Source organism: Metarhizium robertsii (assembly GCF_000187425.2).
Source record: "Metarhizium robertsii ARSEF 23 chromosome Unknown MAA_Scf_13, whole genome shotgun sequence".
Lineage (NCBI taxonomy): Eukaryota > Fungi > Ascomycota > Sordariomycetes > Hypocreales > Clavicipitaceae > Metarhizium > Metarhizium robertsii.
This window is the reverse complement of record NW_011942153.1, coordinates 516,430-527,802: the sequence shown is the minus strand read 5'-3', so window position 1 is coordinate 527,802 and position 11,373 is coordinate 516,430. Positions and strand designations below refer to the sequence as shown.

Genomic DNA, 11,373 nt, shown 5'->3' with positions numbered 1-11,373 from the left:
GAGTACAAGAGCTAGTCACCGAGATAATGTTAGGGTGGGGTTCTACAGTTGAGCTCTCCGCAATCCGCGACGATCTGACCTGTCAGTTGCCAGGGGGGTCTGACGATCTGACCTGTCAGTTGCCAGGGTGGTGTTTCCTTGACAAAACCGGAGAACAGCTTTTGGGCACGTACAAAGCAATGTCACGTCGTGCATAGTCATCCTCATTCCGCGGCAAAGAACTGGCCAAGGCGGGACTGTTGAGTGAGTGCGAGCCATGTACCTAGACCCACGATTCACTGCCTAGTGAGACAGTCCGTGCCACTTGGGTATGAGAGTTGCCAGCCAGAATTGAATAGAAACAAGTTCAGTCGCAACAAAACCAACAAATTGATTGCATGGCAGAGAAGATAAACTAGAAGCTCTCGAGGAGCTGTCTATCTAGCTACATAGTCAATTCTCAGGGACTGGTTGGGAGACCATCATTTGGTGGCGTTATTAGCATCGGTATCAGCCCGAGTGCACATGTACGGCCCAGCACGTTACACAGAGGCTTGCAGTACTGTGCCTAGCACAATATCGGTTTTAGTTACAGTTGTAGAGTAGTGGGAATATACAGAGCGACGATTACTGGTTGATGATTCTGGTAGCTCACTGTATAATTATGGTGTTTTGTTCTTACCTTTCCCTGCCCAGCTGGGCCAATGCAGACTGGGTAAACGGTGAGGTCAGTTACAGGTGAAACCAAAAATCCAGGGCAAGTAGAAGCTATGGCATTGACAACAACAAGCCTACAACTACCGGAGCCTTCGCGGAGAGAGAAGATGCTTCCTGCCATTATTCGTGCCTCGCCCCAGCTAGTGCGAGTGTGCGAGTTGCACATAAGATGCTCCTGGGGAGCGTAGTGCCCCGGAAGCTGGTAGTGGAGTTTGCGGCGCGACTCAGGTCTCGGCTGAGAACTTGAGACGGGCGGGACGGACCGATGAGCCGTCACCGCTAGTTTCCGAGCCTATTCGACCTAGCTTTTGTCGAAGATCTGGCCGCCAAGCCCAAATCGAGAAAGTACTCGGCGTTCCTAGATTAGAGCAGGCAGGCAAAGCATCCAACCGCGGGCAACACCTTGCAATCGCAATAAACCACCAACTTCCGAGATGCCTTGCCCATGTACCGAGACTGTCCCTTTCCGCACATTGGGAGGTACCAAGAAGTGCAGCTCCTGCACCAGAGTACCTAACAATTTGACATGCTCCGCGCGTTCTGCTCCTTAACGCCCAAGCAGACTCCCGTCTCTTCGATTCAGAGGGTGCACTGTGGACCTTATAGACCTCGTTCAGCGGTTGCAAGTCGTGCTTGAGGGAGTTGGCGCCAAGCCAAACCAAGCGCTGAGAGGAAGTGCCACTCCGGTGGCAAATCTCCTTGGTGATGAGCAAAGAAAAGGCCATTCGCAGCCAAACACACATTCTCCTCATCGAGCGCCAAGTAGTGGTCGGCTGACCACGTCTCGTAAACCAACGCTGCATGTTGATCCCCTTGCTCCAACCGGAGCTGTTGCAGGTCTGACCAGCGTGTCTAGCACGTGCGAATCCGTCGCAAAAGACCCGTAGGATCGAATCTTTTCGACAAATGCTAGCACGTATTGAGAACACTAGCCAAGCCGACGATTCCAATGGCGAGTGCAACAGGTGTTGTGGCGCTTGCTGACACCGTCGTCCTAACTGGCGAGAGATCCACTGGTGTGTCCTGAGACTTCGAAGGAATTTACAGCCCCGCCGCACACTGGTACTAGTAGTGATCCCCCTTTGACCCAAACTCTCGGTGCCCGTCAATGTTTCATGTAATAGCGCCCCCGCCTTCACACAGTGCCGTCCATACAGCTTGGGGTAACCTAACATTACCCAACTCATTGGATTGTCTCTCCTTTGCGGCGTAAACAGTCCTCGCTTGGCACCTGTGCTACGTTTGGGTTGCCACTGTTCGCCCCATGAAATGCTAGCTCTATGGCAACGTGCATTGGTGGCAGCGAGAGCAAAAAAAAAAAAAGGGACAGGAAGAGGTAGCACAGTCGGTGGACTTTCCCTATGACTTTGAGATTTACATCACACGGCTTCCGTGTAATGCAACTGTGAGTCCCGCGAAGAAGCATCCCGATTTGTCCGGGTACAGCCGGAAGATAATTATTTCAAACTGTTGGTCCCGGGGTCAGTCGCAAACTTTCTGAAATGGAATGAGTCGCAAACATTGAACTAGGCCCTTGTAGCCGCCTCTGGACTTGGTTGAGGCTATCCTAGGATGTTGGCGAAAGGAAAAAGCATACCAGATGCATGCTTCTCGGCCACGGCACCATCCATCCAGCAACAGAATTGACAGAAGATCGTGCAAACTGATCCCTGAAAGAAGTCAAGCCCGTGGTTTGCCCGGCATGAGCTGGCCATGTCTTGGCAACGCATATTCCACGATCTTTCCCCGGCGTGCATCATGGGTGAGACAAAACAGGGCAAGTGGATGTGTGGTAGTCAACCACATATCGGTTACGAGCAGTCAGGGCCCGAAGACTGGCCGGGAGGCAGTCTGGCTTTCACATCTGCCGTTCTTCAAGGATGCAGTCGCCCTGAGTTAGGCCCAACATTGGACAGTTTCAAGAGCAAGGGACGAACCTTCAACCGGTGTGACTGAGTTAGTCTTGTACCTCTCATATCTGCCACTGCCGGTTACACTTACGATAGCATCGCTACAAGAGGCTTTTGTGTGAATGCACCCCATGGGGTCTGTCGTTCTCGGGAACGTCGCTTCAGCGCCTGGGAGAAAACGGGACAGACGGTGGCAACGCCCATGCATAAAATAGTCCACGTAGGTACGAAAGCATAGACACGTGTCACATACGTGCTGGGCAGCAAATCTTTTGTGCGACAGTCGAGTTTTCCGAATCAGAACAGAATATTGCAAACAAATTTTGTTGTTGCATGTTGGTGCGACGGTTCGTCGTCAATTCGACATGAAGTGCCCAAAAATGCACCCAATTATATATGTAGGGTGTCGGTCGTAGGCTCTCAGACTTCACTAGGTTATTCGTTCCAGCAGGAGAGTTGAAATGCCCTAGCGAAGAGTAGTAGTGCGGCCCTCTTGCTAAATCATGTCGTCCATGTGTAGTGAGCTTGAACATGTGATTAGCATTGGGTGTAGCATTCGTTCCGGTAGGTGAGCTTCCAATATCCTGGCGATGTCATATCAAAAGCACCCGGCGATGGAACGGCACGCTCCAGCCCACCTCCGCTGAGCAACAACCGATCGTCAAGATCCTCCAAACAGTTGCTGACATAAAAAAGCCGCCCTTATTGCTTGCCTCCAACCAGTCGAAACACAGCCAATCGGGGAAACTGTGTGTTGTATTAATTGCAAGACTGCAACCGATGCCCTCCCACCTCAATAAGTAGCTAGTACGGATATTAGAACACCTCCCGTCGTGGAACCCAACCAAGGAACTCCCGCCACCCTCTTGGGCCTTTTTTTTTCCGGGGGGGGGGGGGGGGGCAATAGAAGGGGGGGCCACATTCCTGAGTAGTACTTCCTGGACAAAATTGCAATGTGTCTTGCATAAAGGCTCTTTGTCTGTCCACAAGACTAAGACACTGGCTAATTGACATAATCCACCCCTTGCCAAGTCCTCGTTCCCCTTGGCAGCAGGCCGTGTGGGGACAACTCATCCTTATGGTCTATAAACTTCATCCGTTTCTCCGGGGATTGCCAGGTATACATCGTCCCCTCCCAAAGTTGGTCGGGGCGGATGGTATTATCTGTAATCACTATGCCCATCACCTGCCGTGCCTCTTGTCTTGTGTCTGTGATCATTTTCTGTAGCAAGATGCACGTATCTAGTAGGGCTTGGTTTTCGCTCCTTCAACATAGACAGATACTAGTAGTACGGAAGTTTAAGCACTGCCGTCAAGTCTACCCATCCGGCGTCCAAATCCTTCCTTAGCCAACAGATATTTCGGACCGCACAGCTTCCTCTTTCTCTGCAGATGGAGGGTACTAGTTTCGTCCATTTATGGTGCGCTATAGGAGTGGTTAGTAGTCGACCCCTGACGTTCCGCGCCTGGGGCTTTTGGATGGTTATCGCTGCCGCATCCTGGATCTCTTCATCATTCATCAGGCTGTCATGCGCTTCACCACGCTTGCACACATGCAACTGCATAATTCAGAGCAGTTTACTTTACTACGAGTCGGGTGCAGCCTCCAGCAGTTTCTGCTAAACGATTCGTGGGGTCCGCCGCATGGCTCGCATTTCGGGATCATTTCCGTGCACGTGGCCATGATGTGTGACCTTCTTTGGCACATCTCCCACACACCTGTGGCTTTCTGCATTGGCGGGCTATGTCGTCTGCCAGTTACTGGCAATTGTAGGGTTGCTTTGGTTGTGGGTGATGTTCGAAACTTGTCTGTCCGAGAGCCCTCCAGTGTACTTTTCACTGAAAAAATAAAGCGTCGTCCCAGAGGGTTTCTTCAGGGACACCACTGTCGATCCGAGTTTCTTCAAAAAGCTATTGCTCAACCATATCACCTTCACGACCCCGGTCTCATTCTCGCTGCTAGGAGTTGCTGCTACTCCAGGTAGCTCCTCGTTGTTCGTCAAGTATCGCTTCGTTGGTGACGCCATCCACCTTCATTGGTTAGATATCGTCTTGTACTACTCGCGCGTCCCGTGGTAGCTTCGTTTACACCATTCGCTTGATCATCTGGAGTTCGTCTTCATTGCGCAAGCAACCCTTTCCATTCCTTGCTTTTGGTCTCTCGTAGCAGCAGGGCGTCGCCACTTGGGGAGCTGTCGTGCGGTTTGTACCCCCTCCACGCCCCCTGCCGGTCGTTCAACGTCAGTTCCAGTTGATAAAGCTCGAATAACTCGGTTGGCTGGTCGGGGCTAGATTTCCTGTCCGGTTCGACGATCGTCATTTCGGTGTCGAAAGGCGCGGATCGCGAGCTCCACGATTTCGGTCCCCACACAATCTAGCATGATGGTTAGTACCAAACACCAAAAGCAGATACAATACACACCTTCAGTGCTATTGCGCTATCAACGATCTCACAAAGCATCGTCTTTCCATCAAGACAAGTCTTGGACCTCCAAAGTTCGGGTGACATGCCCCCCCGATCTTTTCCCAAGTTTCCCCGCTTGCCTACTGAAATTCGCTGTTACATCTGGCGCGTTGCTCTTCGGCAACCCCGCGTGCATCGCCTGCGCACCGCCAATGTGGCTCTCGAGCAGCCCCATTCTCTTCTGCGTACTGAAACACTCCCTCGGTCCACGATAACCACGCGTGACATCCTTGCAACATGTCGCGAGTCTCGAAATGAGGCATTGCACGCATTGCCAAATCTATTGCCTCTTAGCGACTGTATGATTCATTTCAACGGACGTGAGGATGTTATCTGCCTCGTCAAAGTGAATCTAGATGTGTTAGACGCATTGAGCGAGGCGGTATTGAGGTATCGGGCCCCGGGACCTGGTGGCAAGAATGGCGGAGTCATTGCTAAGATGCCCGATGCCCTAGACTGGGTCGACAAGGTGACGAAACTAGCATTAGAAGCGCGCAACTCAGACTTCCATGACGACTTCGGTTTTTCCTCCACTGAAGGAATCGATCAGAATCACCTGCTACGATTCATGTCCATGTTTCCAAAACTGGAATGGTTGTTTCTAATCGTCTTGCCGTCACCGGATGATATGGAGACGGTGATAATTGATGAGGCTGACGACGACGTCGACGACGAAGAGCATGAGGGAGAGGGTGACAAAGATGCTACTACAGGTGACGAAGATACCACCGCCAGTTTCAGGAATGGCGGCAGCAATACTGGCTCCATTGGCGGCTATTGGATTCGAGGTGAGAATGGCATCAGCGACTGGTATCGCTGGGTGCCTCGCAGCACAACATGGGACTACTCGACTGAGAAAGTGCAGACGCACTTCTCAGATATGGCAATTTGGAAGGACAGCCTTCAGGCCACGCTGCGGCATCATGGCGACGAAAGCCGGGTGTTGAGGTCGGTGCAAGTTGAGGTAATGCTGCATTTCAGAGAAGGCGCTGAGCCACCCAGCGATCTGTAGAAATTGAGAACGTCTTATATTAGGTCCAATCACCATTTCTGTTTGATGGCTCGCGCGAGCAGGCCCTAGAACTGCTGGGTGCCTACTGTACAAAGAGGACGCTGTAATTGAGCGGACTTTCATAAATGAGAGGACTTTTCATGACCCGTGCGCCCTCACCTGTGCCTGCATCTTGAAATTACCCTCAATTAGTTAGAGCAACTCTTTTGGCCGGTTGGTACTACTCATTGGAGACCTGGGCGGGAGTGGAAGGTGCTGCGTTCGGTGGTGCCATTTTTGGCGAAATTTCATTCACGGCCAAATCTGCCTTTAGCAGCGAATCACCAAAATTGCCTAGCCACAGTGGCGACTTTAGCACCCGGGTTCTTGTCGGCGTATTGAAGAGCTTGATCGACACGTAATTCAACTTCGCTCTTAGCTGCTTAGGTAGGTGTTGGGGGCATTTTCGCGGTTGGACGCGTTCAAGGTTGACAAAGTGTCCGTCGTGCTGATAAGCACCATCCTTGGGGCGAGCTCGCGAATCGGCGGGCTCATCAAACCCGGCGCATTATTTGCAACACTTTTTCAACAACTGTAACATAAAACATGTCAGGCTTCTTTCCTTTCTCTTCAGCTTAGTTGTTCGTAGTCAATCCACTGTATTTCCAGTGCTTCAGGCCTGTAGCTTGCATCGTGCCGTGATACTGTTGGTAAAAGGCAAGATAGTGTTAGAAATACGGTGGCACAAAATCACAGCACAAGCTCTTCAAAGTAGAAATCATGTTCATTCTTCTTCTTCCAAAAATGAGCAGCTAATTTCTCATATACTGGACTAACCTCCGTTCTGTGACGGAGTGCCACAAGCCACAATCTGACAGATACACTCGTGTCAGCACATGGCAAGTCAGACGGCAGGTGACGGCGCAGTGACGAGAAGGCAAATGGAATTGTCCAGCACTCGAGCTTGAGGGCGGTCTGAACAGTTTTCAGTACATTTTGGACACCAAAACTCCTCCAGGTAAGCGGACGTGGAAAGCAAGACGTAGTCCGACAGAAACCGAAGTGCGACGCTGTTGCGGCTCTTGGGATAAGACCGACGGCGATCTTTGCCCAAGTTCATCCATGCGCGTCTGCAGAAGTTTGTCGGAAACAAAGCAGCAGTGTTGAGTTCAACTGTCCGAAACCGCATCGACGAGCCCTTGGCGGTGGTCTCTTCGTTGATGACCCTGGTGTAAATGCGGAGCGTAGCTGGCGCGGAATGCAAAGCAAGCCATGCACACTTGAAGGAGATACACGGGCCCATGAGGGGCGGTGACAACCCTCAGTCTGCACGGCTGTGAACATTGTCCACGAACATGAGGCTCCAGAAGATACCTCTGGTGACGCTCCGGGGGAACGTCTGGACTTTCTAATGAGATATTTGCTTTATGGCCAGCTACGCGTCACTCGACATCTGAGCGGCGCGAAGGACGCGCCGCACCCGCGCCCCCACATGTGTGCCTGGCCAAGTAAGGCCTTTGGTCTCGGCGACATATTTCGCTCTCCCACAGGACACTTTCCCTCCAGAACCGATGGCAACTCCGCGATCGAGATTTTCTGCCTAACTTGAAGTCGCGCCGGCACCGTGCACATCCGACCCGTTTACCGACAGCCATTTGTCATGGCCGGAAACCACGATGTCGCAGAGCCTTCCACGAAGCGCCGCAAAACGAATCCAGTACCGGTCAGCCTCGCACTTGATATAGGAACCAGTGGCACCAGGGCGTCTATTACGTGGAGTAATAAAACTAGGAATGTACCAATGGGCTACAGAACCGATCACGACGGCAAATCGGCGCCATATTACTCGTTCTCCACGGCCATGATATCCACGCCGGATGGCTTGGAACTCGCGGGGCTTCGCCCAATTTCTGAATACGGAGAGGAGCATTACGGGCTCAAGGAATCGTTGGATGACAGATTGTGCAGTGAGGGAGGACCTGGTAAAGACTTCCGGGATTTTTGCGCCAAGCGCGGAACCGACCATTGGAAGGCTCTCCGTCTACTTCTACGAGACCGGTGGCGCTACATAAACAATCAGATTCGGAAGATGCTTGTAAATGTCGAATTTGAAATAACGGAGGTGGTGTTCACCGTACCCGCGGCTCAAGCTTCCGACGACCTTTTGGAAGGTGAGACATTCGGAAGGGACATACAAGCGGGGATGACGCGGTGCGCCATCGAGGCAGGAATTCCAGAAAATGTAATCGCGCCTTTTCGAACGGAACCCGAGGCAATCGCATCCTACGTGGCGTCTCGTGATGCAAAGCCGGTTAAAAGCAGGCGAAGAAAAAACCCGCAATATGACGAACCTCGTATAGTCGGTGGACACTGCGCCATTTGTGAGGAAGAACTGTAGCTGACGCGTCAATAGGAAATTGTATTGGACATGGGCGCTGGAACTACGGTAGGAACTAGAAACAGCTCACCACTTGCATGTCTTGTCAATACTAACATTCAGTAGGACGTAGCTACCTATCTTGTCTTCGAAGGACGTGCAATTCTGCTTAGGAAACCTGATGGCCGCAGCGTTGGCATAGGCAGATTGTGGCATCTATGGGAGCGGGAGTGCCAGAGTTGGGTGACTGACGCGAACCCATGGAAAGATATTTCTCGCGACTTAAGATACCATGTCCATGAAATGCCTGAAGGCTGTAGCGACTTCAAGCGAGGTGACAAGACGATTCGGGCGAGCGACTTCCAAAACGACCTTAACGACTGCTGTGACGAAGCGCTCAAGCTGTTGGAGACCGAACTCTGGTCCGTTGATGAAGCAAAGACTGACAGACTGAGGACTGTAAGACTTCATGGTGCTGCACTGTCGAATCCTCATATTAAATCTTATTTCCTGAAGAGCCTTGACAGCATCTGCATCAGGATGAGAGAAGGAGGTCGCAAAGCCGAGTTCGAGGTGGACATCCTCGACCGGAAGGAAGATGAGTATGTGGTCCTCCCCCCCCCCCCCCCCCTTTTTCTTTTTTTTTTTTTTTTTTTGCTTTGCAGGTTTTAGGGACGAAATGAATGACGGCGGATATTTTGTAGAGACATGCCAAAGCGAAGACCAACTTTGCAAATCGAGCATGAGACGGGGGAAAGCAGTCTTCTCAAAGAATCCTTTGCCAGGGTTTAGAAGGGCAGTCGTTGGCGTCATGACGACGCTGCCTGTGCGTTCCGATGCTCCTATCGTTGTTGGGGAGGCACCGTTACAGAAGGCCGTCCTAGAGTTGAAGGCCCCTGGTAAACTCGAGGTAGAGTCCGGATACGAGCAGATGACCGTGGCGACTGAGCCAGACGATTTCTGGATAGAGCTACAAGAGCTCCTGCACCTGGATAAGCCGCTTGAAGGCAAGGTTAGCGACAACACGGGACGTCCGTACTGGTCAGACGAGTACGCCATGCCCATGGGTCCCCAAAAGTTCGACCTGACAGGGCTCAGGTCCACAGGCGACAAGGTTTGGGTGAAGTTAATACGCGAAGCGTCGACTCTGTATATCCTTGAAGTCAATTGTGGGGATGAGAACCCGCGTGATGAGAAGGCAGCGGATGGACAAGCGATCCGGAGGCGATTGAAACTTTGCAAAGATGGAGAGATGGAGATTTTCGACGTTGCAAGTGATGAAGACAAAGCCGATGAACATACAAACGTATCAAGACCCGTCAATGGGCAGGGGACGAGGTCTGACGGTTTGGATAAAGCCATGTGGAATGGTCGGGCGGGTTCGACGCGCTATCCTTTGCGATCAAAAGGCGCCACTGACGTCTTGTCAGGACAACAGCAAACGGCCCCTGAAGCCGGCTCACCAGTTCTAGGGATTGATGCTCAACAACTATTGCCCATCGGCAAAATGGTCAGCCAGAGTGAACAACTCAACCATGATCCGTACGGAGTCCCCTCAGACGGCGAGCAAGCGGTCCCTCGTACTCCAGCAGCCCCTCCAGCAGCCCGTACTCCTCTACCTTTACGAAAGCCGGCTCTCACGGCGCCACCAACAGAGGTCCTTCGTACCCCGTCACCTCCAAAAAGTACGGCTCGTACATTTACAAAAAAGATCAGCGTTCTTCATCTGCTTGGCCCAAGCACATAGCCGAACGGTGTTCGGGTCTCTGAGACGTGCCTGTTCGCCTGGGGATTCTGGCAAGATGCGATTCGAATCCAGGTACCTCTACGTCGTTGTCGCTGGCCTGGAAGTCGATGATTGTTTCTGATGAGTCATGGTACACTACTCAGATGACGATATATATGCCGAGATAGCAGTGTTGTTGAGCTGTTTGGGACAAGGGAAGCTCGTTTAAAGTAGGACTGGGCACGCTTTGGATGGCCGGCCAACGTGAAAAGCTATCTCGGGGTCTGCATGTCAGACACCGCAACTCTCGACACATTTTGAACCTAGCAAGTGATGTGGTTGTCGAAGATCCGCACGGCGCGGAACCTCAAGAGAGCCTGTTTTCTCACCCGGCTTAGCATGTGTATTATTCCGCCCCTTGATAACAGCGCCGCCAATATTTGGTTATCTCACAATGCTGCCCTGGAATCAGACTGCGAGTGGAACGCAACTTTACGTAGCCTGAGCCCGCGGTATGATTGGCCTGCAGTGCTACTATGTCAACTAGCTGCTACTGCACTTTTCCTCCCTGCTTCCCGCTCGCCACCTTCGAGTTGTCACAACAAGTCAGCTTCAGCCTACATAGAAGCACGCAACCTGGAGAAGGTGAAATGTGCGAATCGTGTGTTTGCGATTTGTAATGGGCTGGCTTGCAGAGCAGTCATGGCAACACAGTTAAAAGAGACCACCGCTACTCGTCTGCTTAATAGTATCCCCACATTCCCCAGCCACTGTGACATAACCTACAACTAGGATCAGGTCTGCGGCCAGAAGTCATCTGGAAAGATGTTACAATCACGCAAAAGCACTGTCCATTGTGGAATTAAAAACTATAGGGCTTGGCGACACACATGACAACTATCTAAGCGTCGTTAATAAATACTACAGCCAATTGTGACAGGAAAACATCGTCGGCTCATAAGCATCGCCGTATCCCCACATACTGACTGTTTGGCACAGCTCTTTCGAGCACAATTCTTGGAACTATCGGATTGGCCTCGAAGCTATGCAATGACACCATCACGCTTAGTGGGCGAAGCACGTTTGACAGACACCCTGTCCGCGACGAGGGTTGTATATTGATTGTTCTTTTGGGAGATTGACAAGCGAGAAGATACCGCGAGTGACCTTCAAACAGCGTGATTCGGGCAGTGTAGTAAATAATATAAA

The 11,373-nt window shown here is 51.6% G+C and overlaps 3 protein-coding genes across 3 annotated transcripts in view; 2 read left to right on the top strand and 1 right to left on the bottom strand.

The window, feature by feature from the left end:
- Nucleotides 1–5,113: 5,113 nt before the first annotated feature.
- MAA_01404 (uncharacterized protein) lies at nucleotides 5,114–6,082 on the top strand (the record flags this gene model as incomplete). The annotated part of the gene is made up of 1 exon (XM_007819402.1): nucleotides 5,114–6,082. One exon carries the CDS (start codon nucleotides 5,114–5,116, stop codon nucleotides 6,080–6,082), a length of 969 nt encoding a protein of 322 aa, XP_007817593.1.
- A 1,639-nt stretch (nucleotides 6,083–7,721) lies between these two features.
- MAA_11694 (uncharacterized protein) lies at nucleotides 7,722–10,185 on the top strand (the record flags this gene model as incomplete). Its single annotated transcript, XM_011412609.1, has 4 exons — nucleotides 7,722–8,420; nucleotides 8,475–8,507; nucleotides 8,565–9,040; nucleotides 9,111–10,185. 4 exons carry the CDS (start codon nucleotides 7,722–7,724, stop codon nucleotides 10,183–10,185), a joined length of 2,283 nt encoding a protein of 760 aa, XP_011410911.1.
- Nucleotides 10,186–11,119: 934 nt separating this feature from the next.
- The window catches only part of MAA_01403 (ubiquinol-cytochrome-c reductase cytochrome c1), a gene marked incomplete at both ends in the record, with an annotated part of 1,546 nt that continues 1,292 nt past the window's right edge, over nucleotides 11,120–11,373 (bottom strand). The window contains one exon of the mRNA XM_007819401.2: nucleotides 11,120–11,207. Within this exon, the coding sequence (XP_007817592.2) occupies nucleotides 11,120–11,207 (88 nt within the window). The remainder of the gene's footprint in view (nucleotides 11,208–11,373) is intronic.